The following is a 22,423-nucleotide window of genomic DNA, read 5'->3' on the forward strand; positions in this document are numbered from 1 at the left end:
CAGCTATCTTGGTGCAAATTTGGGGCCTAAACTAGATGAACAAATCAATATTGTGAGCTGTGAGGTGGTCAAAATTGACAGGAAACGAGTGGAAATAAATGTTATTAATAATGTAGGAACAAAAAAAGGCCCATTTTATGTGATTTTAGCTGTTTTTTAAATTTTTTAGGAGAAAATCCAGATCCAAAACCAAAACACGAAAGCAAAATACGGAGGTGAGGTTTTGACAAAACAAATCCAGATCCAAAACCAGGGGAGATCCAAAACCAAAACACGGGGGTCGGCGCAAATCTCTAATTTGAATGTTACCTAAGAAGAAATACAAATCTGCAGTATTCGTATAAGAACCAGCTCTCAGTGCAACTATCATTTGTGAACAAGCTTGTGTGTGCCATATGTGTATGTAATGCACATGACAGTATCATGATTAGAGAACTAGTTTCAGGGATGTCAATTCATAGGACTGGCTGAAAGCCAATAAACAGACCGCTCTTATATATGGAAAAGTAGCTGGGGTAAGGTTGTTGGTTTGTTAGTAGGGTATCCTAATGAGCCAAAAGAATTTTATTAAGACCAGACACTGACGTAGTAGAGCATTTACGGGAAAATAAATGATGCTTGTGCTATCTAGATAGATAGATTCAATATATACAGGATAGATAGATATTTACTTGTTAACAGTTTCTTATATAGCGCAGCATATTCCGTTGCGCTTAACAATTGGAACATTAATAGAACAAACCTGGGTAATAAAGACAGATACATAGGTAGGAAGGCCCTGCTCGCAAGCTTACAATCTATATATGGAATATGCTAGATAGATGCATACAATAGAAAGATAGATAGATAATCTGCGCCTGCCATACTTGACATATAGTTGTGCTGTCTACAGTATTTATTAATATACCTCCCTTGTACTTCCTTATCCCCTACAACAATTAAATATATAATACTGATATATAAGTAGGGATCTTTGTGCTTAAATTAAATCCTTTTCCTTTGGAGGTATAGAGTGTCCTCATAAGGGGTTTGGCACTTTATGAAAACTGTAGAGGCTCATACACATTAGACGATGTGCTGTATGAATCATATTGGTGAAAGGTTTCCCATGAACTTTCTGTAGTACAGGACAAACGATATTGGGTGTACACACTGAAGGATATCTTTAAAGATCTCTTTCAGTGAAGTCATCCTGCCACATCTCTGAACAGGCAATTCTTGACGATATAGTCAGATTGGCCTGCATGTACGGAAGACAAAAGACATCGTTATCCAGCGGGAGCGCGCATCGTTGACCGTTCACTGCATACACACTGGACGATATGAACGATATATCGTTGAACAATATCATTATCGTCCATATCGTTCATTAAAATCGTCTAGTGTGTATGCGGCATAAGACAGAAAACTCTGCCCTGTATATCTTTTTCTGTAGGTTACTATGCTATTGCAATTACAAAGGCCACAGTCAGCAGGGACCAGAACTCTGACACTGAGGGGTATATTTACTAAAGTGCAGGTTTTTAGAAGTGGAGATGTTGCCCATAGCAACCAATCAGATTCTACTTAACATTTATCTAGCACCTTCTAGTAGATGATAGCTAGAATCTGATTGGTTTCTATGGGCAACATCTCCACTTCTAAAAACTTGCACTCTAGTAAATATACCCCCTGCTGGCTACAATATTTGAATGAGTGAATTAATCCTGAACCAAGTATTTTATTTGTGGTGTTTAAAATAAAATGAAACTAAAAATCACATTTTGGTTTACACACATCAATAAAAAAAAAACACTTTTTTTGCCCAGTTTAGTTACATTTTATTTGATGTGTGAGAATAAGCAAATAGACGCATGGGATTTCCTGACAACACAAAGTCTGAAAAAACATAGTATAAATTATGTGGGTGCAGCATAAAGAAAATTAGTGATCCGGATGCTGGAATGTGATGAGTGCAAACGTGAAAAAATAACTGCAGCACAGGGGTGAGAAAACCCTCAGCAGCGAATGGGTTAATAAAATGTTGTTACTTTTGTTGTAAAAAGTAATGCTGCTGGAAGCTGAGCAATTAACAGAATAAGTGTAATTAAATCTTGTAACATGTTGATGGGTTTAAATGTGCACTGTGTTCTATTCTAAATAGATTGATACAGGTGTAATTGTGCAATATACCAATTAAGAAAATAACCAATTTTTACATGATAGGCTGCTAACATATATATATAGATATATACACACACACTATAGATAATTTCAAGTTAATTGTGCATAATCCTTGTCCTTTGTATACAAGGATCATCTCAAACTTGACGAGTGTAATAGTTGTGGGTATTGTCGTTGCCTAAAAGGCTTTTTGCTATTTCTGCAACGATCTTACAGCATCCTCTCATTATATAACTTCCTCCTAGATGCGATCATGGCACTCACATCCCCTTTCCTGCTCTCCTTTATAAGCTCACCCCACTGTTAGGAGCTTACATCCAGGACAGATGAGGTGAGACATGTTGCGCTCAGTGACACTGGTTACAGTATCTCCAAATTATATTATGTTTCTTTGTTATGTTTATTTTCAAATGAATATTAATGTAGATAAAAATGTCATCCTAGGAACTAGACTATGGCTTCATTGCGTATCAGTATTTGTTTCCTGCTGATTCTTGGATCGCTGCAGATTGGTACATCTTCCTTTTACGGTAATTATCCTATCTTTATTACAGAGTTTCTATGCCTATTTAATTTTTTTTATTTATCCACATAGATGTGTATGTATGTACAGTGTATATTTATATATTTTTTTTCGTGGTTATTAAAAGCACTAGATTTGTATACAGTTTTAACAATAAACCAGTTTCACAAACTGAAAACCAAATCCACAATATTGAAACACATTTATATTCATTTGTTTTAAATACTGTGCTTTGGCCTAAGTGCCTCTACTTGTACTGCTATTAGGTGGGATGTACTAAGCATGGCATTAGCGATGGGGTACATCCTGCCTATCTTTGGATACATACTGCGGTATGTACCAAGAATATCGCAAAGGACAGCTCTCCCGATAAGAGCTGTCCTTTGCGATGCTGCCGTGCAGGGGGGCTTACGGGTTTAACACCCAGAAGTCCCTCTGGCGTCCTTCTGCACATGTTCAGAAGGACGCGGGACGCAGGGGCTCATGGGAGGGATCCGAGGGAACGGTATTTTAGGGGGTTTTACAGCTTTTTTATGTTTAGTACATCCCAGCCTAAGTGACAATAATATTTCTGCTGTGAATACTATATACACATGCACACACACACATATAGACAGTGGATAGCATGGCTGCCTCCAAGCAGCAAAACGTTAGCTTCTGTGTTTAGTTTACAGGGTTTTAGTTTTAGGGTTTCTATTGGGGATTACATTTCGCAGCTGCCTGAAACGTGTAAAGCTGGGTACGCACTGAGACAACGGGCGTTCATTCTGACATTGGAATGAATGCCCTTGATTGGGGATTTCCCGTCCACACTTGAACAAGTTAATGAACGATCACAGTTCTGTCCTTCATTTACTTACCATAGGTCACTAGCGATGTCGTCAGGTTTGATGTGCATCACATCAAACCTGACCACGTCGTATGTGACTGCGGGAGCCGGCATATTGAGTGTACACACCGAGCGATGTAGGCGATTTGTCGTTATGAAACAGTGAATCGTCCCGACATCGCTCCAGTGTGTATCCAGCCTTAGTGTGATTGGTCTCATGTTTTCATTCTGAAAATGACATAAAGAAGATATAATGTAACTTTTATCAACTGAGCTGTGCCTGCAGTGATGGCCTTGTCCTTCTTATCCTGAGGGTCTGTATGGAGCTGCAGAGCTGGGCATCCTCATTTAAGTTCCAGGTATAATACTAACACGTATACACAGGAATACATTACTAACCACAGGCAGAACTTGGACAGTATTTCAGTTATGCCCTAGAAGAGGGATGGGTATGAGATCCCGGCGGCCGGAATGCTGCTGGTTAGAATACTGACAGCAGCATCCTGACAATCAGAATCCCAACACCCATAAGAAAGCCAAGTAAGTCTAATCCTAACCCCTACCCTAACCCTCCCTCCCCGGTGCCTAAACCTAACCTCCCCCCTATTGCCTAAACCTAACCTCCCCCTCCCCTCCCCCTAAACCTAACCCTCCCTCCCCAGTGCCTAAACCTAACCTCCCCCCCTAGTGCCTAAGCCTAACCTCCCCCTCCCCGCACTCTAAACCTAACACTCCCTCCCCGATGCCTAAATCTAACCTCCCCCTAGTGCCTAAACCTAACCTCCCACACCCTAAACTTAACCCTCCCCCTAATGCCTAACCCACCTACCTAACCCTAACCTCCCACTAACGCCCGATACTTACCTTTGGTATCCCGGTGGTCGGGATTCTGGTGCCAGGATCCCGATGCTGTCAGGATTACGGTGCCGGCATTTCATCCGTCGGCATCCCAGACGCCGCGATGCTGACTACATCCCCTAGAAGAATATACAAGCCACAGTGTTTAGTAAACAGCAAACTGATTACTCATAGCTGGTGACTTAGAGCTGTCTTTATGTTGACTGTTCAATAATGATAAGTACAGACTATTTTCATGTTTACAGCTAATTGAAGTAGTCAGGGCCACCATGAGAACTGTGCGCCCAGGTAGAAATGGGCCACATTGGGACTTTTGGCCACTATACATGGCTGCTGTGTTCAAGGAGTGTGGCCACAGCATGTTGGCGGCTCAGTAGAAATGGGAAACACTCGATGGAGATAGATAAGTCTGTGCTAATATTAATGTGTATTAACATATATATATATATATATATATAGCTATCTAGCTATATATACACATATATATATATATATATATATAAATATATATATATACTTTGTGTGTATATATATATATATATATATATATATAGTATGAATACATTATTTATACTGTATATACAGTGCACAGAATTTAAATTGCGCCGTCTTATAGATGAAACTTTTGCACTTACTTCAATAATGCCAGAATTTGTAGTGCTAAAGCCCAATGAGTATTAATATTCCCTCTGCATGCTGCACAGTTTTAAAGTCCATTATTCAAAAATTCAAGAGGATAAGTAACATAATGAATAGGCCTGTGAGATGGATTGGAATAGGGTTTAGGGTGCGACCTTCTGATGGTGACATCTACATTACTGGAAAAGTCGAGGTCACGTTTTGCAATATCTGATTACAATTTACTGAGTGTTGAGTAATACAATATAACATGAAGGTTATGTATCTCATGCATGGGGTATCAGTGACAGCAGTGTACAATAATGACATTAGGTTGTGTAGAAATATATGTGTGCTCTTGTGAATATTGATACTTCATGGCCATATATACTACAATTTACTCTTATACTCCCATGCTGCTCATGCACACAAATAAACACAGTATTAACCATATGCAGCAATTGTACAGTATACAGTATTTATTCATGACCAAGAAGTGTGTACAAGCCACATTATTTAGTAAACAGCAAATGTATGGTTCCATATCACCACCAGTCACCTATAAGTAGTAGCTTTTTAAAATTATTATTTAGAGAATTCCCATATAAATGTGAAGAGTCAGTTCCTACAGTATAAGTATAAATTACCATACAGTAACATGAATCTTTTCATTTCAACAAACCAGATGGAGTTGAAGAACTGGACAATGACCTTATTCTCAGATCGGTCCAGGAGGCCAAGAAACTGGTGGATGCTGCCTACAAACGCACCCGTGACGTGTAAGTTCATGTTCAGTATAGTCTTCCTGGCAAGCAATAATTAAACAAAACTATGGTCACTAGAGATTTCCATTCACGGTTAATCTATTAAAATAAATAAGTGAAGTCACATCGCACTGCAATCAGTGCTTTGGTACAGTAATTGTTTATTATAACATACAGTACAAGGTATATGTATGCTATGTGGGTATCACCTATTTGCTCATTTCAGCCTTAAGGAGAGACTAAAGAAGGGAACCATGAGCCCATCTGATGTCATGACATACTTTAAACAGCCTGTGGCTTCAAGCAGAACCTTCATCCGGGCTGCAGACTACATAGAGACCACCCTTGACCTTCTGTCAGAGAAGGTGCAGAGCATCTACAGCAGACCCTTCAACATTTCAGGTACAGGGAGGAACTTCAAGTGCACCAATCACCTAAGTGTAGTAGAGGCAGCCATGCTGTGGGCTAAACCAATATTTAATTAAAATGCAGCTTTTTTAATTCTCTAGGAACCAGTCACATCACTAAGGCACACAATATCATGTGGCAAGATCCATTCTATATTAAAAATAGCTTTAAAGTATACTACAATATTACATTTTTTATTACATAGTTATTTATTTTTTGTGGCTTTACTACAATATTATTATTTTTTATTACTATTATTACATATTTTTTGTGGCTTGTTTGTTATACTGATAATATTGTGATATTAATTTACAGCTCAAAGTTTTAACCAGTTTAATATCAGATCACGTAAAGAAGATTATTTATGGCATTATTTCAAATATGATTCTCACATTTATCAATATAAATAAAAATAATATGTGGTATACATCGTAGTTGGAATACACCGGTCATTCTAACCATGTTTATCCTCCTATTGCCTGAATAGTCTTAGCACAATACTATTTTGTATATTCAACAGACTTGCTGACAACCAACCAGGTTGATATGTTACATAAGGTTTCCGGATATGCTTTCCTGCATCTTCCAAAAGCTTGTCCTGAAAGTCGGTATCGTACCTTCACCGGAGAGTGCAACAATAGGTGAGAATAATATCACCGGGGAAACGTTACTATGCCCGAGATAGCTGAGGATAGAGGCTTCCAATTCTCTGCTGCTCCTTCTCTTGCGAGTTGAAAATGACATAAAAATGCTCTTAGCTTGGTATTTATCATAGCTTGGAGAGAGAAAATTGTGAGAGATAAAGTAACAACCAATCAGCTTCTGAGTTAAATGTTACTGACTGTGTTTGAAAAAAATAGAGAGTTAGGAGCTGATTGGTTGGTACTTTATCTCTCTAAATTTTCTGTCGCCGAGCTTTTATAAATACCCCTAGTTTTAAAAGTCACAGATTTGTTTCAATTAAAAAGTACATATAATTCATAGTACTGATAATTACATACAAAACAAGACAGACCTGCTGCACATATGTGAAGAATTAGCACAATTACATTTTGAGACTTTCTATACCAGATCAGTAATGAATACAAATGGAAAACATTGTAGATTGATAACACTGATTTATTTATTCATTGCAGGAGATTTCCAAACTTTGGAGCTTCCAACAGACCCTATGGCCGCTTACTACCTGCCCAGTATGAGGACGGGAGATCCCTCCCACAGGGCTGGACAGAAACCAAGCCAATCAATGGATTCACTTTGCCTTTGGTGATTAGATTAGGACAGATTGTGGAAAAGCCGCTTGCACTAAAGAGAAAAAAAAAAATCATACTTACCTTAAGCCCCGCTCCCGCTACCTTCTGATCCGCTCAGCTGACGCAACTCCTCTGCACTATGGGAGAGACGCATGACGGCACCGGGGTTAGGTGTCCGGAGGAGGCGGAACTGGTTCCATCTCCTCCGGTTCACTTTAACCCCCATGGCTGGGTGTGGGGGCCCTTCAGGTGTGGGGGCCCAGAGATGATCGCCCCTGTGGCCCCCCCTTTAATCCGGCCCTGACTGTATGCATGTATTCTGGTGGGTCAACTGGCAAAATGACCCTGGCATTTATATGGGTCTGTCTTTGTGCCCAGTAGGGAATTTAGACTGTAAGCTCCAATAGGGTTGGTACTGATGTGAATGATTCCATGCTATCTAAATAGAACTGCGTAATAGCTTTGGTGCTATATTATAATAGTATTACGCACACTATCGGCCCATAGTCAGTGTATATGTACCCATGGTCGCCATACAGAGCCATTGAGGGTTTTTTGCAGTTGACTTGTCTTACATTAGACATCCAGTTGAGTTATAATGAGATATTACAACACTAAGCCATGCTGCAACTGTAATGCTTTCCAAACCTTTATAACTGTGTATGCAAGCAACTTTCTAATCAATTAATCTAATCTCTCACTCTTTAGGCTTTTTATAGTTAAAACTTTATATTCATATGCCAGTTATATAATGTTCCTCTGTTTGCCTTCGACTTGCACAGTATCTGGTAATATGGTTCCAGGAGTTTTATGCTATTCCCTGCATTGTCCCTTAACTAAGCCCTGAGATATACTGTATATATGAAGACCATGGGTCATTTGTATTAAGCATTTGTTTTTATTTTATTTTAAAAACAACTTTCCCAAATTGTTCTTAAACATATGATATTTTTCCTGGCATTGCAGGCGCGGGCTGTGTCTAATGAGATTGTCCGGTTCCCAGAGAGAGAGCAGACTCTTGACAAGCAGAGATCTCTCATGTTCATGCAGTGGGGCCAATGGATTGATCATGACCTTGACCTCGCACCTGAGACACCATCAAGGTCGACCTTTCTAAGAGGCATAGACTGTGATCACAGCTGTGCCCGGGAACCTCCATGCTTCCCGCTGCGGGTACCTATCTACCAGAATGTGTTTTATATCAGAGAGTAGGAAAACAACGATACTAGTAATGTTATAACTAGCATCAATTTTTATGTAGATTTAATGTTTTACACTTGCATTGCTGATACTAAACAGCATTTTATATTTTGTTTTATATATATATATATATATATATATATATATATACAGTACTATTATCTATCTATATATACATTTTAAAGAAACAATTTCCATCAGTATATAAATACAGAATGTACATGTTGTGCAGACATAGGACCTTCAAATCACTTGATATAACTATAATACCATTCTATTGCTCTCTATACCAAACAGCTCCTGTCACAGGCTGTGTTTGAAAAATGACAGTTAGGAGCTGATTGGTTGGTACTTCATCTCCAAGGCTTAGTACATAAACCCCATAGTACATTATCCATACTCAAAATGACTTGACCACTGGGAATAATCACAATACAATTATGTTACAGGCAGGAAACATACCCAACGTGGCCAGACCACGGACATGATAAAAATACGTTTCAGTTGCATTCTATAGAGACACCAAATCTTCCAATATGACCTGGTCACTGGACATGACCATAATTTATTTCTAATCAATGGCAGGAATACTAATGTGATTGGCAGTGTAGGGAGGGAGACTGTACATGCATTACATGCACATAGTGTCCTCCACCTAGCTAGATGAAACAAAGTAATACTTATCCGCAGGCCGATTTTTTAGCAGGAACTCAGTTCCTGAGCCTCGCATTAACTGTCCTGGGCTAAAATGTATTTTCCATAAGACAAGTTTTATTTTAAAGGTCCTTTTTAGTGTCGTCTTCTCTACATATTTTATATATATATATATATATATATATAATAGATGTAGTGGACAGGCACTCAATACGATAGCGCAGAATCGTGCCCAGGTGCCCCTCCAAGTAAAATACATGTAGGTACAGACGGCACTCCAGGTCTCCAATACGTAGAAGAAGTAACGACAAACTACAATGATATAGTCAACGTTTCAGAGCCAAACGCTCTTTTATCAAGACTGTTAGATAAAAGACTGATAAAAGAGCACTTTGGCACATAAGCTGTCCTATCATGAGATGACTCTGTGATGAAGGGGGAAGAACTTATTGTAATGGCCATTTTTGGATAGCATCAGGATCACTGTGCTGCATTGTGTTCTCTACTTAATGCACACACACCCTCAGTGTACAATTGTCTGCAAGCATAGAGAAAGTCCATCTTAATTCTCATATGCATGGCCTGTATACATGAGCGACAGGTCAAGAGTGCAAGATGGTGAATTGTGCCACTGTGCCCCTATTAATACACTTTACTACAGAGATCTCACAGTACACAATCAGATTGTAAATATCAGTATAACAAACGTGTGAAGTGAGAAGATGTAATATCATCGTGTGTTTAACTTCGCAGATTCCCCCAAATGACCCTCGAATTACCAATCGCAGTGACTGTATCCCCCTATTCCGCTCATCTCCAGCATTTTCATCTGGTTCCACTGTGAGGGAACAGATGAATATTCTCACATCATATGTCGATGCCAGTCAAGTGTATGGCAGCACGAACGAGTTGGCCAGGATGCTTCGTAACAACAACAACCAGCTTGGCCTCATGGCTGTTAATGACAGGTGTAATGATAATGGACTTGCTTACCTGCCTTTCAGCACACAGCAGGAAGATTTCTGCCTACAGACTAACAAGACATCAGGACTCCCATGCTTCTTGGCTGGTGAGTACAACCCATTGGTATATTAGATAAGACAAGTAATATAGAGAGGTAGTGTTTCTATAGTGGTAGTATTACCTGTGTGTGCCAAACAATGTACCTATAATATTTATGCCTTAGATTTACAGTCAATAATAAATCTAACATTTACTACACCAGTAATGCTAATTTGCATGATGACCAGAAGAACAGACTTGATGGACCTGTAGGTTATATGTTTCCGTGTATGTCCTGTAGATAATAGCTGTATTATAATAATATAATAATGGCTGCCCCGATTTCAGTGTGCGTGAAGACAATTGCGTATTGTAAGGAATAAAACACTGCCTACTACAAAATATTTGAAACGACCTTGGATTTCTATGACTTCTAATATCATTAACAGTAGGGAAATATATTTTGTCATATAAACCAAGGGGGTATTTTAAACATGAAAGCATAGAAGCAAATTCTTTACACTCTAAAATTTACCAGCTATGGAATATCTGATGGAAGTGTTGCTTAGTAAATACAGCAAATCCTATGATTTACAGCAGGCTTGTTCAACCCGCGGCCCGCGGGCCGCATGCGGCCCAGGTCGGCTCGTAATGCGGCCCGCATACCTCTCAAGTGTCCCGGATTCAGCGGGACATTCACGATATGTCCCGCTGTTCCGGGATTGCTCACTGTAGTCCCGGCGCCCCCAGACCACGCCCCCACGCTCTCCTTCATTCACTGTGCCGCCAGCGTAATCACCAGTGGCGGGCTGGGCTGGGGGGCAGGGTGCCATGTGCCCCCCGGGCCGCAACATCATGCGGGCCGCGGGCCGGTGCAGTCTGTGTCACTGTGACACAGACTGCACCGCGTGTGTAGCGCTGACCGGACGGAGTCCGGTCAGCGCTACACAGCACAAACACACAGCCGCCGGAGCCGGCAGCTTTGTGTTTGCTGTAATCAGCAGCCGCTGAGAGTCTGTCAGACTCTCAGCGGCTGCCGCTGCTCCCACTGCGGGAGCCATCTTCCGGCTCCCGCAGTGGGTAATGGGAGAGCCATCGTCATGACGACGTCTCTCCCATAATGCAAAGCGGCCAGAGGAGCCGGTGGAAGCGTCGGGACCAGGAGCGGGAGTTTCAGGTAAGTGTTTTTTTTTTGTTTTTTTTATTAAGTCTCTCTCTACTAGGGGGGGGGGATTACTATGGGGGCACTACCAAGGGGGGGATTACTATGGGGGCACTACCAAGGGGGTGGATTACTATGGGGGCACTACCAAGGGGGGGGATTACTATGGGGGCACTACCAAGGGGGGATTACTGTGGGGGCACTACCAAGTGGGGGGTTACTGTGGGGGCACTACCAAGGGGGGGATTACTATGGGGGCACTACCAAGGGGGGGGTTACTATGGGGGCACTACCAAGGGGGGGATTACTATGGGGGAACTACCAAGGGGGGGGATTACTATGGGGGCACTACCAAGGGGGGGTTTACTATGGGGGCACTACCAAGGGGGGGGATTACTATGGGGGCACTACCAAGGGGGGGGGATGACTATGGGGGCACTACCAAGGGGGGGGGATTACTATGGGGGCACTACCAAGGGGGGGATTACTATGGGGGCACTACCAGGGGGGGATTACTATGGGGGCACTACCAGGGGGGGATTACTATGGGGGCACTACCAGGTGGGGGATTTCTATGGTGGCACTACCAGGGGGGGATTACTACTGGGGGCACTACCAGGGTGGTGGATTACTATGGTGGCACTACCAGGGGGGGATTACTACTGGGGGCACTACCAGGGTGGTGGATTACTATGGTGGCACTACAAGGGGGGGGACTACTACTACTGGGGGCACTACAAGGGGGGGACTACTACTACGTTACTGTTATTTTATTTTATGTGCGGCCCAAACCAAGTTTTCATCTTCTAATGTGGCCCAGGGAAGGTGAAAGGTTGGACACCCCAGATTTACAGTGTATAAAATGTTTATTGAATATTAGCACCAATTTATTTGTGCTTTTACCAGGGGACACGCGGGGTCTCATATAATCCAATCTTGATCATTTTGGTTTCTCCTAATTCTTCATAAGAAAATAAATTAATAATTTGGTGTTAGATCTCACTTTTGATCTATTATTCAAATACGTTTATATTAGTTTTAGATTATCAAATATTTTCATGGAATGGCCTTTGTAAATCTATTTGTGATGTTATCATTATGCCAAATACTCATTTGAAACCAATATGATGCATATTTATGAATACTAGTGCACAGGCAATTGTCCAAAAAAAAAAAGAAGATGTACATCATAGCAAATAATCCTATAATAACCGTCATTCTGGTGTAAAAACAAGGCTTGTTTTTATATACATGTAGTTCACTTTTTATTTTTATTCTTTATATGCAGCTGTGGCTACACTTAACTATTTCCATACACTGCACTTTTCTTACTATGGCGGTGCCCTGGGCAGCTTAGCTGGGCCAGTTTTGGGGGGGTCGTGCGCTCTGGATTTGAACCCTAATATGTTAGGGACCTACCCTAAAGAGGTTACCTGGATATGGTGGGTAGGCCCATAACCTTGGCCAAGATTATGCTAAAAACCTCTATTGATTGCAAAATGTTATTGCATTTATATATTATCAATAATTTGGAGTTGTGCACCTGAGATTTGTCTGTTTCTGTGCCTGCAATTAGTCTCATCACGTAGCACCTCCCATTATATATATTCAGGTTGTGCAGTCCAGGAATCTTTCCCGTAAAAACAAGGCTACTCAGATTTCCCAAAGCTGCTAGATTGAAAAGTTCTCTATGTTGACCTAATATGCATATGACATAACTAATTTCCTTCAAAGGTTGACAATGGCCCTAGACCCATGGCATCAACTATGTAGAATAATGTACAGTATGCCAATGTGTCTACATTTATAGAACCACAGAGCAGAGACTAGCCATCAAATAGGACTAAAATTCTGCATAATAATAATATCTGTTATTTGCTTCTCAGGGGATGGCCGTGTCAGTGAGCAGCCAGGTCTAACTGCATTTCACACAATCTTTGTACGAGAGCACAACCGCATAGCAACCGAGTTGCGTCGGTTGAACCCATGCTGGTCAGGAGAGATTCTCTTTCAGGAAACAAGAAAAATAATTGGTGCCATTACACAGGTGAGACCTTGTGTGCAGTATTATCACTAAAATGCCTACCAGGCTGTAAAGATTTACATCAATCGTCAGTTTTCTAACAAAGAAAGGTGCCAGAAGCCTAAGATCAAATATCTTTCGTTCTATTTTGCTAATGAAACTTGCACATGCACAGTTGTGGATGCGTCTGAATAAAGTTAGAATTTTAGGTGATGTGTTACTATAAATATACTTATATCCTGTGTTGTCCTCTTAGCAGCAACCTATTGTGTCACTTCTGGCATCCACCTGTCATTGTATCTTTCCAGAAAATAAACTACAAGGATTGGCTGCCCCTGCTGCTGGGTTCTTCCATGTCCCGGGTGGTTCCTCCATATACTGGTTACAATGATGGTGTTAACCCAGCAGCATCCAATGTTTTCAGCTTGGCATTCCGCATGGGTCATACGATGATCCAGCCATTTATTTATCGATTGGTGAATGGTTACCGGACCTCACCAAGATGGCCGCCAATCCCTCTGCACCTTAGCTTCTTCAACACCTGGAGAATTGTGATAGAAGGTAGGTTAAGTGTACCTATAGGTTACATAAAGCAATGCACTCAATTTTTAGTGTTTTGCTCTTTGACAAATGACCCACAAATATGGTCCTCCATCATGCACATCTCCTTCAATGTTCTTACACACAGTACTGTTGCATTGAATAGAACTTTTCAGTCTAAGGGCCTGATTCAGAGCCGGACGCAATTAGCGCTCGCTCGTCCAGAAAATAGGGGTGGCTATTCAAATGAACCGTTCGCTCTTTGCGGTCTGTTCACGCCTCTAGGTCTGAACGAGCGAACAAAACTTGCGGTCGTTTTTTGGAAAAATACGCCCCCTGGCCGCTCGCATCCTACGTCATGTCCGCTATTTATTAGATTAATCGAGTACATCGACCAGCGTATGAACTGCTCGCTATTCTTGGGGTTGGTTTTTGCTACCACAATATTGCGAGCAGTTCTGACTATAAAATAACCCAGTGACGTGGTCAATGACGCTGCTGTATTAATTATTCACACCCATAAAACGCCCGTTTTGACCTTTAAGCACGCCTGCGTTCGGATCTCCTCCCCGTTTTCAAGCACCTTCTCCTGTTACCACCCACATACGCCTCCTCCTGTCACTCAAAATAGCAGGCATTCGCTGTTTAGCGAACAAACGAATTTCGGCCGCACTGACTGGTTCGCGTATGCGTATAACGATCCGTACGCATGCGCAGTTGGGCAAACATCGCTCGGAGCGAACGAGCGGCCGCTTACGAGCGGCTCTGAATCAGGCCCTAAGGCCAAGTTGTTTCTCATTTGCCCAATCTCATTTTGATTTTGCCATAATTATTTACTTACATTTGGTGCTTTCTTTACTTTTAAAGTAATGTATTGGTATTATTTTGGCCTTGCAGGAGGCGTTGACCCTGTTCTTCGTGGCCTCATGGCTAATCAAGCGAAGCTGAACCGGCAGAACCAGATCTTAGTGGATGAGCTCCGGGAACATCTTTTTGAGCTGTTTAAACGTATTGGACTTGATCTGGGGGCCCTCAATATGCAGCGTAGCCGGGACCATGGACTACCAGGTATCTATAGAGCTGGCACAGAAAAGATTCTAGGCCCTGTGTCCATTCAAAACTTGGATAAAGAAATAGATTATCTTTTTTTTGTTTCTTAAATACATAGAGGGTGCAGATTTATCTATGAAAATGCGGGGTTTTTTTTTCTTACTTTGGAAATTTTTAGATGATTTATCTATAACTCCAATTTGAACACATTAAGTTTTACCATTATGGCATAATATCTACTGAATATTACCCATCTGATTTATAAAAAGGCCAAGTTATGTGCGTGTGTATCTGTGTATGTCTATTAGCAATGATTTCACCTACTTATTCCTGTAGGATATAATACATGGAGGAGATTTTGTGGGCTTTCTCAGCCCTCCACTGTAGCTGAACTAGCTCAGGTGCTAAATAATAAACCACTAGCGCAGAAATTCATGGATTTATATGGGACACCAAACAACATCGACATCTGGATGGGAGCTGTTGCTGAGCCTCTACTGCCCAATGCTAGAGTGGGTGAACTGTTGTCCTGTTTGATTGGAAACCAGTTCCTTAGATCCCGAAACGGAGACCGGTAAGTAGCACAGAAACAAATAGGGGACTTAGGGGTAGGTACCGATGGCCAGTTATGATAAACATTTCCTATTGCATACTGTAGCTAGGAGTTTGATGGGAAAGGGGAATGGGGATAAGACCTAAGCACTGGTATGAAACCTCTTAATTAGTAAAAGGTATGTGCAGAGATAGTAGTGGTGGATATGCTACCGTGATAAAAAAATTAACCCAATAGTAGTTAAAAATTAGTACACAGAGGTGCTCCCATGAAAGTAAAATAGAGTATACAGAGTAAGGAGAAAGAGTACTCTCCTTTGTGGGGCACTAATCCAACACATGAAATTAGTAAATTTTGATATATTCTACATTTTTTTTCCTTTTAACAATAATTTTTATTGAATTTTTGTTCTTTTTTTCAAACAAAAAAGAAGGGGTACAGAAAAAAGAATGGAAAGAAAAAACATGGGGGGATATAGGCAAATATCAGTCAAAAAAATCAAAACATCACATTAAGCCAGAAAACAAATCAAAATCAGTGTATGACATACACAAATAGTAGAGAACACTCCACAACTTCAATAGACAAACCAAATTACAGAACATATCAAAACCTTGAATTATCAATGTGTGGTTATTGGAAGGCATGGACCCACCATGATAAATTCATGCCAGCTGAACCACTTTATCATTGGTGAGTTAGCTGAAGAAGAATAGGGGCAGTTCAAAGTTTCCATCTGGAAACTATAATTTATTTTGGACTTTTTCAAAGAAAGGGGGGAGGTTTATCCTGCTTCCAGAACTGAGCAATAAGTACATGACTTATAAAATATCTGTGGTGAACTGGGACATCATCAAGGAATATATGTAAGAGAGCAGTGGAGGGGGGCAGAGACAGACGCAGACTGGTAACCTTCAGGATCAAATCCTCTACCATCAGCCAGAGGGGGCATATAGTAGGGCAATTCCACAAAATATGAAAAATCTCACCAATTTGACCACATGCACACCAAAAAAACATATTAGATTGGGAAGGCCAAATTTGTGTAATCTATCGGGGGTTAAATAAATGAGATAGAGCAATTTCATATACATTTCAATATGTGAAATACATCTAGACATTTTAAATACAGAACAGAAAAGTTGGGACCATACATGCGAGTCTAAACATATATTTAGGTGGTATTCCCATTTAATAATGGCTGGTGACTTATATGGTTCTTCCGCTGTAAGTATGAGAGAGTACCAAAAAGATATAACTCCTTTGCAAGAGATTGAAGATATACGTGAAAAAACATGGGGAGGAATCATACCCGTCGAGCCTACTACGTGCGGAAAGGATTGAATCCAGTGCCTGACTTGAAGGAATTTATAGAAATCTCTGGATGGAGAAGCTAGCCTGTAATTGGGAAAAAGAAAGGAAGATATTATTTATTAAGAGGTCATGGAGGGTATGGATACCATTGAGGTGCCAGGGGAACAGGTTTAAATTTGGGATTAAATATGATAAACCTTGAATAGAAAGGTGGAGAGATGGCAGGTTAAATTGTAGAAGGGCAAATAGACTATCCCATGCTTTGAGAGAAGGGGGAATTTGCCTACCGTATCACTTTCCAGCCTAACCCAGGGTTTAGGGTTAAGAACATTCAACCAATCACTAAGATGATCGACCAAGCACGCAGCTTGATAGAGTGCTAGATTGGGGTAATAGAAGACCCCGGATGATCTAGACATCATTAGATATTTCTTAGCGAGCCTGGCTCTCTTATTATTCCAAATATATTTATTCAGTACTGCATAAAATCTATTTAACCTCGAGGGAGGGAGGGTACTAGGCATTGACCTAAATAAATACATGAGTTTAGGAAGAAGTGTCATCTTGACGGCCGCCATTCTGCCCATCCATTAAACCTCATAGTTCATGCAATCTTTTGTAAAGGCAATAAATTGATTCAAAAGGGGGCCATAATTATATTCAAGAAGAGTGTCTTCTTTAGCTTACAAAGAGAAACCCAAATAACGGAGAGACAGGGATTGCCAATTATAATTATAGTGAGATTTAAGGGAATACAGGAGCTGGGGTGGAACATTTAATGCAAATACTTCAGTTTTAGATGTGTTTCATTTATAATATGAGGCCGCAGAATAATCATGATGCAACTGTTGTAAATTTGGGAGCGAGGTTTCCGGAAACGTAACAAACCGAAGGACGTCGTCTGCAAAAAGGAAAATTCTATGTTGTGACCCATTTATGAGAGGACCATGAAGGAGAAAGGTTGTACAGATATGTTCTGCTAAAGGTTCTATTTCTAAAACAAAAATGAAGGGAGATAAGGGGCAACCCTGTCTGGTGCCATTGCTTATAGGGAACAAAGAAGACAGGAAACCATTGCAACATACACGTGCTCCAGGTGAACTATAGAGTGCAAGAATGGCATCTAGAAACCGTCCTGAAAAACCAAATTTGGAGAGTACAACCTTCATATATCCCCAATGTAACCTATCAAAGGCCTTCTCGGCATCTAATGAAAGTGCCAGGAGCGGGTCCCTTACCCGTGTGAAATGCTCAATAATATTCAGGGCTCTTCGTGTGTTGTCTGGAGCTTGTCGGCCCAATACGAAGCCCACCTGATCCGGGTTGATTAAATTAGGGAGCAACGGATTCAATCTATTGGCTACCATTTTTGCATATAATTTAATATCAGTGTTCAGTAGGGCTATGGGCCTATAATTTTGGGCATGTATGGGGTCCTTGCCTGGTTTGAGGATGATAATAATACGAGCCTCAAGCATCTCAGGTGGGAATGAGCCTGAGTTGGTCCCCGCTTCAAACACCTGCACCAGCGCCGAAATGAGGTCTGACTGAAACTCCATATAAATATTGTTAGAGAAGCCATCAGGTCCAGGCACTTTATCATGTTTCAAGGATTTGATGGCATCTCTCACCTCTGTTCAGGGAGAACCTCTGTTCAGGGAGTGTTTAAGGAGTCTAAAGACTGGTCAGTAAGGGAGGGCAGGGAAAGGTCTTAAAGGAGAGCAGAGAGTGTCTGATGAGGGTTGAGCTGTGTTTACATCATCTTTCAAATTGTAAAGGTGAGAATAATATTCTGCAAAAGTATTAGAAATGTCTAGTGGTTTGGTCAGTTTGGCTCCAGAACAATTGTACAAGGCCTGAACTGAAGTGCAAGCCACTTTTCCTCTCAGCTTCCAGGCTAAGAGGCGGTAAAATTAACTTTTAATGAAAATAAATTATCATTAAAAATGTTAGCATATATCAAAATGTACTGATTTCATGTGTTGGATTAGTGCCCACAAAGGAGAGTACTGTCACATACTGTAGCTAACCTAAAACATAATGACATGTAGTTATTGTTACACTATGGCACCAGCTACAGGCTGGATTTTACTTAAGAAGTTGTACTGTAGGTGGTGCTATGCCTTATTCTATAACTGTACAGTCTCTCTTGACTATGTAAATGTACTCTCTACACCCTCTCCCTGTATATCCTCCATTTTATGTTATGAGGTTTAACTGTTCTAGCCGCAGTCCCGTTTTATTCCACAATATTCCCTGCATGTTTGATGGCTGAGAAGAGAACCAGTTATGAAGAGAAAGGTTCCTGTTGGGTGTTTGGGTGTGGTTAGTCTGACATACAGGGGAAATTAGGGTTAGGTATTGGGTCAGACTGTTTTAGGGATGTTAGGGAAAGACCATTGGCGGTTAGATGTAGGTTTCGGAGTAAGGGGATAGATGTACCCAGGGCGATTCAGCATTTTATAAGAACATTGTGACAGACCAACAGATTGCTATGACAAACCCCTTACCAAGCATTACCTGAAGGAGGCAATGCCAGTGCTGTGTCACGTTTACACTATGATGTTGTTTTAACTATTTTTGCATCATCATATCATTGAGCCATCTATGTACCTTTGAATAAAACACTGTTCTAACTATTGTTCCAATACAGGTTTTATTACGAGAAAGCCGGGGTGTTCACTCCAGCTCAGCGGCTCGCGATTGAAAGAGTGACAATGTCCAGTGTTATCTGCGACAACACAAAGATCACTGAAGTCCCTCGAAATGTCTTTGTAGCAAACAGTTACCCACGAGAGTTTGTACAGTGCTCTCAGATCCGCAAATTAGATCTGAGCCCTTGGAGGAGGAGGATGAGCGGATCAGGTATGAGATGATGAACTAGAGATTTAATAAGGGAGAAGTTACAGATATATTCTTGTCTCAGAACCTGGTCAGAGGCACTTGGGGTACTTGTGCCCTATGGGACAATTAATTCAGGGCAGGGAGACTTTGGGTATCTGTGCCAGTTACATACTGTATCACTGTTGATATGTATATAGAAATATATTTCCCTGTGATCATTGATGCAGTTATATGTTGTTTATTTTTACTGACTTTTCTATTCCACATTTTGCATTGTCTTCTATGTATTGCTGTGCTAAAATATGATGGTATATACAGTAACTAGATCATACACTGACATAAAAGCCCACAATACCTGATTTATCTTCTCTTGTCCTGCATGATTTATACACCAGAGGGACAATTAGTTGTGAATAGCAACCATGTCAGTGATACCTTTTGGCTCTAGGTCAGGTCGCTCCTGTGTATCTGCTGCCCTGACCTTAGTTACAGAGTGCTAGAGTGTGTCTGCATGGCTGCCGGGTTATATGTTATATCTGTGTCATATATTTATTTTTAAAATATTCACTAAAGAAAAGTTAAATAGTAAAATCATTTAATAGGAGTGCTTAGAAAAGCTTTAGCTGGAATAAAAAAAAAAATAGAACCCTCATTAGTGGACTCTGAATTCATTGAATAAGTAGATAAAATAATTCTATAATTCAGATTGTGGGGTACAGATCCACATCAGATTTAAGCAGTAGACAGGATCAGGGCCGGCAACAGAAATCGTGGGCCCCTGTACACACATCTTTTTGGGGCCTCCATTCCTTCCTAGTAGATATGTAAATGTGAATACCATGACACCGAAGATAAGATACTGCAATACTGTAATTGTTCACACAGCAACTCATACAATCAGGGTGTCAACCACACAATGAAAATTCACAATATAAACCACAATATTCCAATTCAGAGTATATTCCACACTGTGCCCCCAAAACACATTATATGCCACACGGTGCCCACAATTCACAGTATATTCTACACTATGCCCCCACTCCTAATATACACTGTGTCCCAATTCACCATATTAGTCATAATGCAAAATGAACGTACTTCTTACTTTAAGAATGTCATGCATATAGCTCTACATTTAGTCACATAATAGCATTCCTTACCTAAATTTAAATGCATGCTTTGCAGCCTGCTCTCCCATTATACAGCCAGGCGGTTCTGTTTACAGAGGGAAACCATATGTGGCTTGCCTGCCTTTCCAGGGGGCCAGGAGCAGTACCCGAATTTTGGGAGGCTCCCGGTCGAATCGGGAGGGTACACAAGAATGCTCCTCTCCCCATCGGTCCCCTCCTTCCCGGCATTCTTACTTGCCTGGTGGGTACCAGACATCCTGTAGCGAGTGCTGCTTGGAGATGCAGCCTCTACTGCCGTGCTGCAGCGTCACTGAATCTGAATCCCCACCCTAATCAGCATGTTGGCTGATTGGGCATTGACTGCATGGGAGACAAGGTGCGCCGGGCCCCTCGGGAGCTTGGTGCATGGTACATCTGTCCCCTTAGTCCCCCCCTGTCACCGGGCCAGGACAGGATATGGCAATAGGCTTTCCCAAGGCCAGCTATGTTCTCAGAAGGGGTACATTGTGCATGCACCCACCCCAGACCTACTCTTCTTACTGTACAGCCTCAAAATTCCACTTGTGGCTGGGTGGATGCAGTGTACAGCCCCCAGGTCTGTTCTCATTAATCAGGGCACATTAGGGGGCTGAATTCTGGGAAAACAACCATTATATACGGATTAGGTTACAGTATACCATGGGAAATGAATGGGTGCTGCCAGCATACCTTTGAACCCTGTGTATTGTGCCCACATAACCCTGTAGTATCCTCATTGCTAGAGAGGAGAAGAGCATCAGAGACGCGTGTCACACAAATAGTGAACATGACATTAGTGTTAATCTGCAGATATTCCTCAGATGACAGATAAATGGGCCGTATATAAAAATCACTGTTATGTATGGATTTAGTGACAGTGTGTAATGTATACAATTAATAAATTGTTTCATGTTCTTAATTTCCAGAGGTTGAAGACTCCTGTGAATAATGGAGCAGCAGTAAGGGCTATATGATGTGATACCAGTGTATGCCGCATTCTGTATATAAGTTCAATTATTACATGGCAAATGCTATTCATTACCTGTATAGCTGCATTAATCATCGCTGTGCTTTATAATTATCCCTGAATTGAGATCCTGCAAGGAGAAGAATTGCTGCAGTGCGTTGGGAAAATACTTTTTTACCTTTTTGCTGTTTTGCATTAAATTACCTTTGTCTAAAACGTTGGTTTTATTATGGATGGTGTAAAACCGCTCGTAACATCACGTGTCAAAAGCACTCGCCAGTAAGTATATCTCACTGATATGACTCTTAATCCAGTTATTTGATATATATACATTGTAACGGCCAATAAAAATTCATATGAACTGTATGTATTGACTAAACTTATTGACTTTGTATGGGGCACATACGCATAATGCAACAATCAGCCGACTGTGTGCGTAATCGCAGCTGCGATCAGTAGTGAATCAGGCCCAAAGACATTATGAAATTATATTGTGGTTTTACAATACCCTTGTTAGCGCTGGAGAAAACAACTTATTACTATAGAAATT

The 22,423-nt window shown here is 41.0% G+C and overlaps 1 protein-coding gene across 1 annotated transcript; it reads left to right on the forward strand.

Annotated features, from left to right (window-relative positions):
• The first annotated feature begins 2,605 nt into the window (after nucleotides 1–2,605).
• LOC148538521 (myeloperoxidase-like) lies at nucleotides 2,606–22,220 on the forward strand. Its single transcript, XM_088454293.1, has 13 exons — nucleotides 2,606–2,693; nucleotides 5,677–5,770; nucleotides 5,982–6,157; nucleotides 6,684–6,804; nucleotides 7,300–7,429; nucleotides 8,383–8,589; nucleotides 10,024–10,339; nucleotides 13,321–13,481; nucleotides 13,766–14,018; nucleotides 14,895–15,065; nucleotides 15,384–15,621; nucleotides 19,568–19,779; nucleotides 21,833–22,220. Exons 1-13 carry the CDS (start codon nucleotides 2,618–2,620, stop codon nucleotides 21,853–21,855), a joined length of 2,178 nt encoding a protein of 725 aa, XP_088310419.1. The 5' UTR covers nucleotides 2,606–2,617; the 3' UTR covers nucleotides 21,856–22,220.
• The last annotated feature ends 203 nt before the right edge of the window (nucleotides 22,221–22,423 follow it).

Source organism: Taudactylus pleione, unplaced genomic scaffold (assembly GCF_031769625.1).
Source record: "Taudactylus pleione unplaced genomic scaffold, aTauple2 ptg000040l, whole genome shotgun sequence".
Classification (NCBI taxonomy): domain Eukaryota; kingdom Metazoa; phylum Chordata; class Amphibia; order Anura; family Myobatrachidae; genus Taudactylus; species Taudactylus pleione.

Bases quoted from the DNA above. Each gene is read 5' to 3' on its own strand.
- LOC148538521 (XM_088454293.1), top strand. From the start codon at position 2,618: ATGGCTTCATTGCGTATCAGTATTTGTTTCCTGCTGATTCTTGGATCG. The intron at 2,694-5,676 runs GTAATTATCCTA...TCAACAAACCAG, and splicing joins TGGTACATCTTCCTTTTACG to ATGGAGTTGAAGAACTGGAC. The intron at 8,590-10,023 runs GTACCTATCTAC...TTAACTTCGCAG, and splicing joins CTCCATGCTTCCCGCTGCGG to ATTCCCCCAAATGACCCTCG.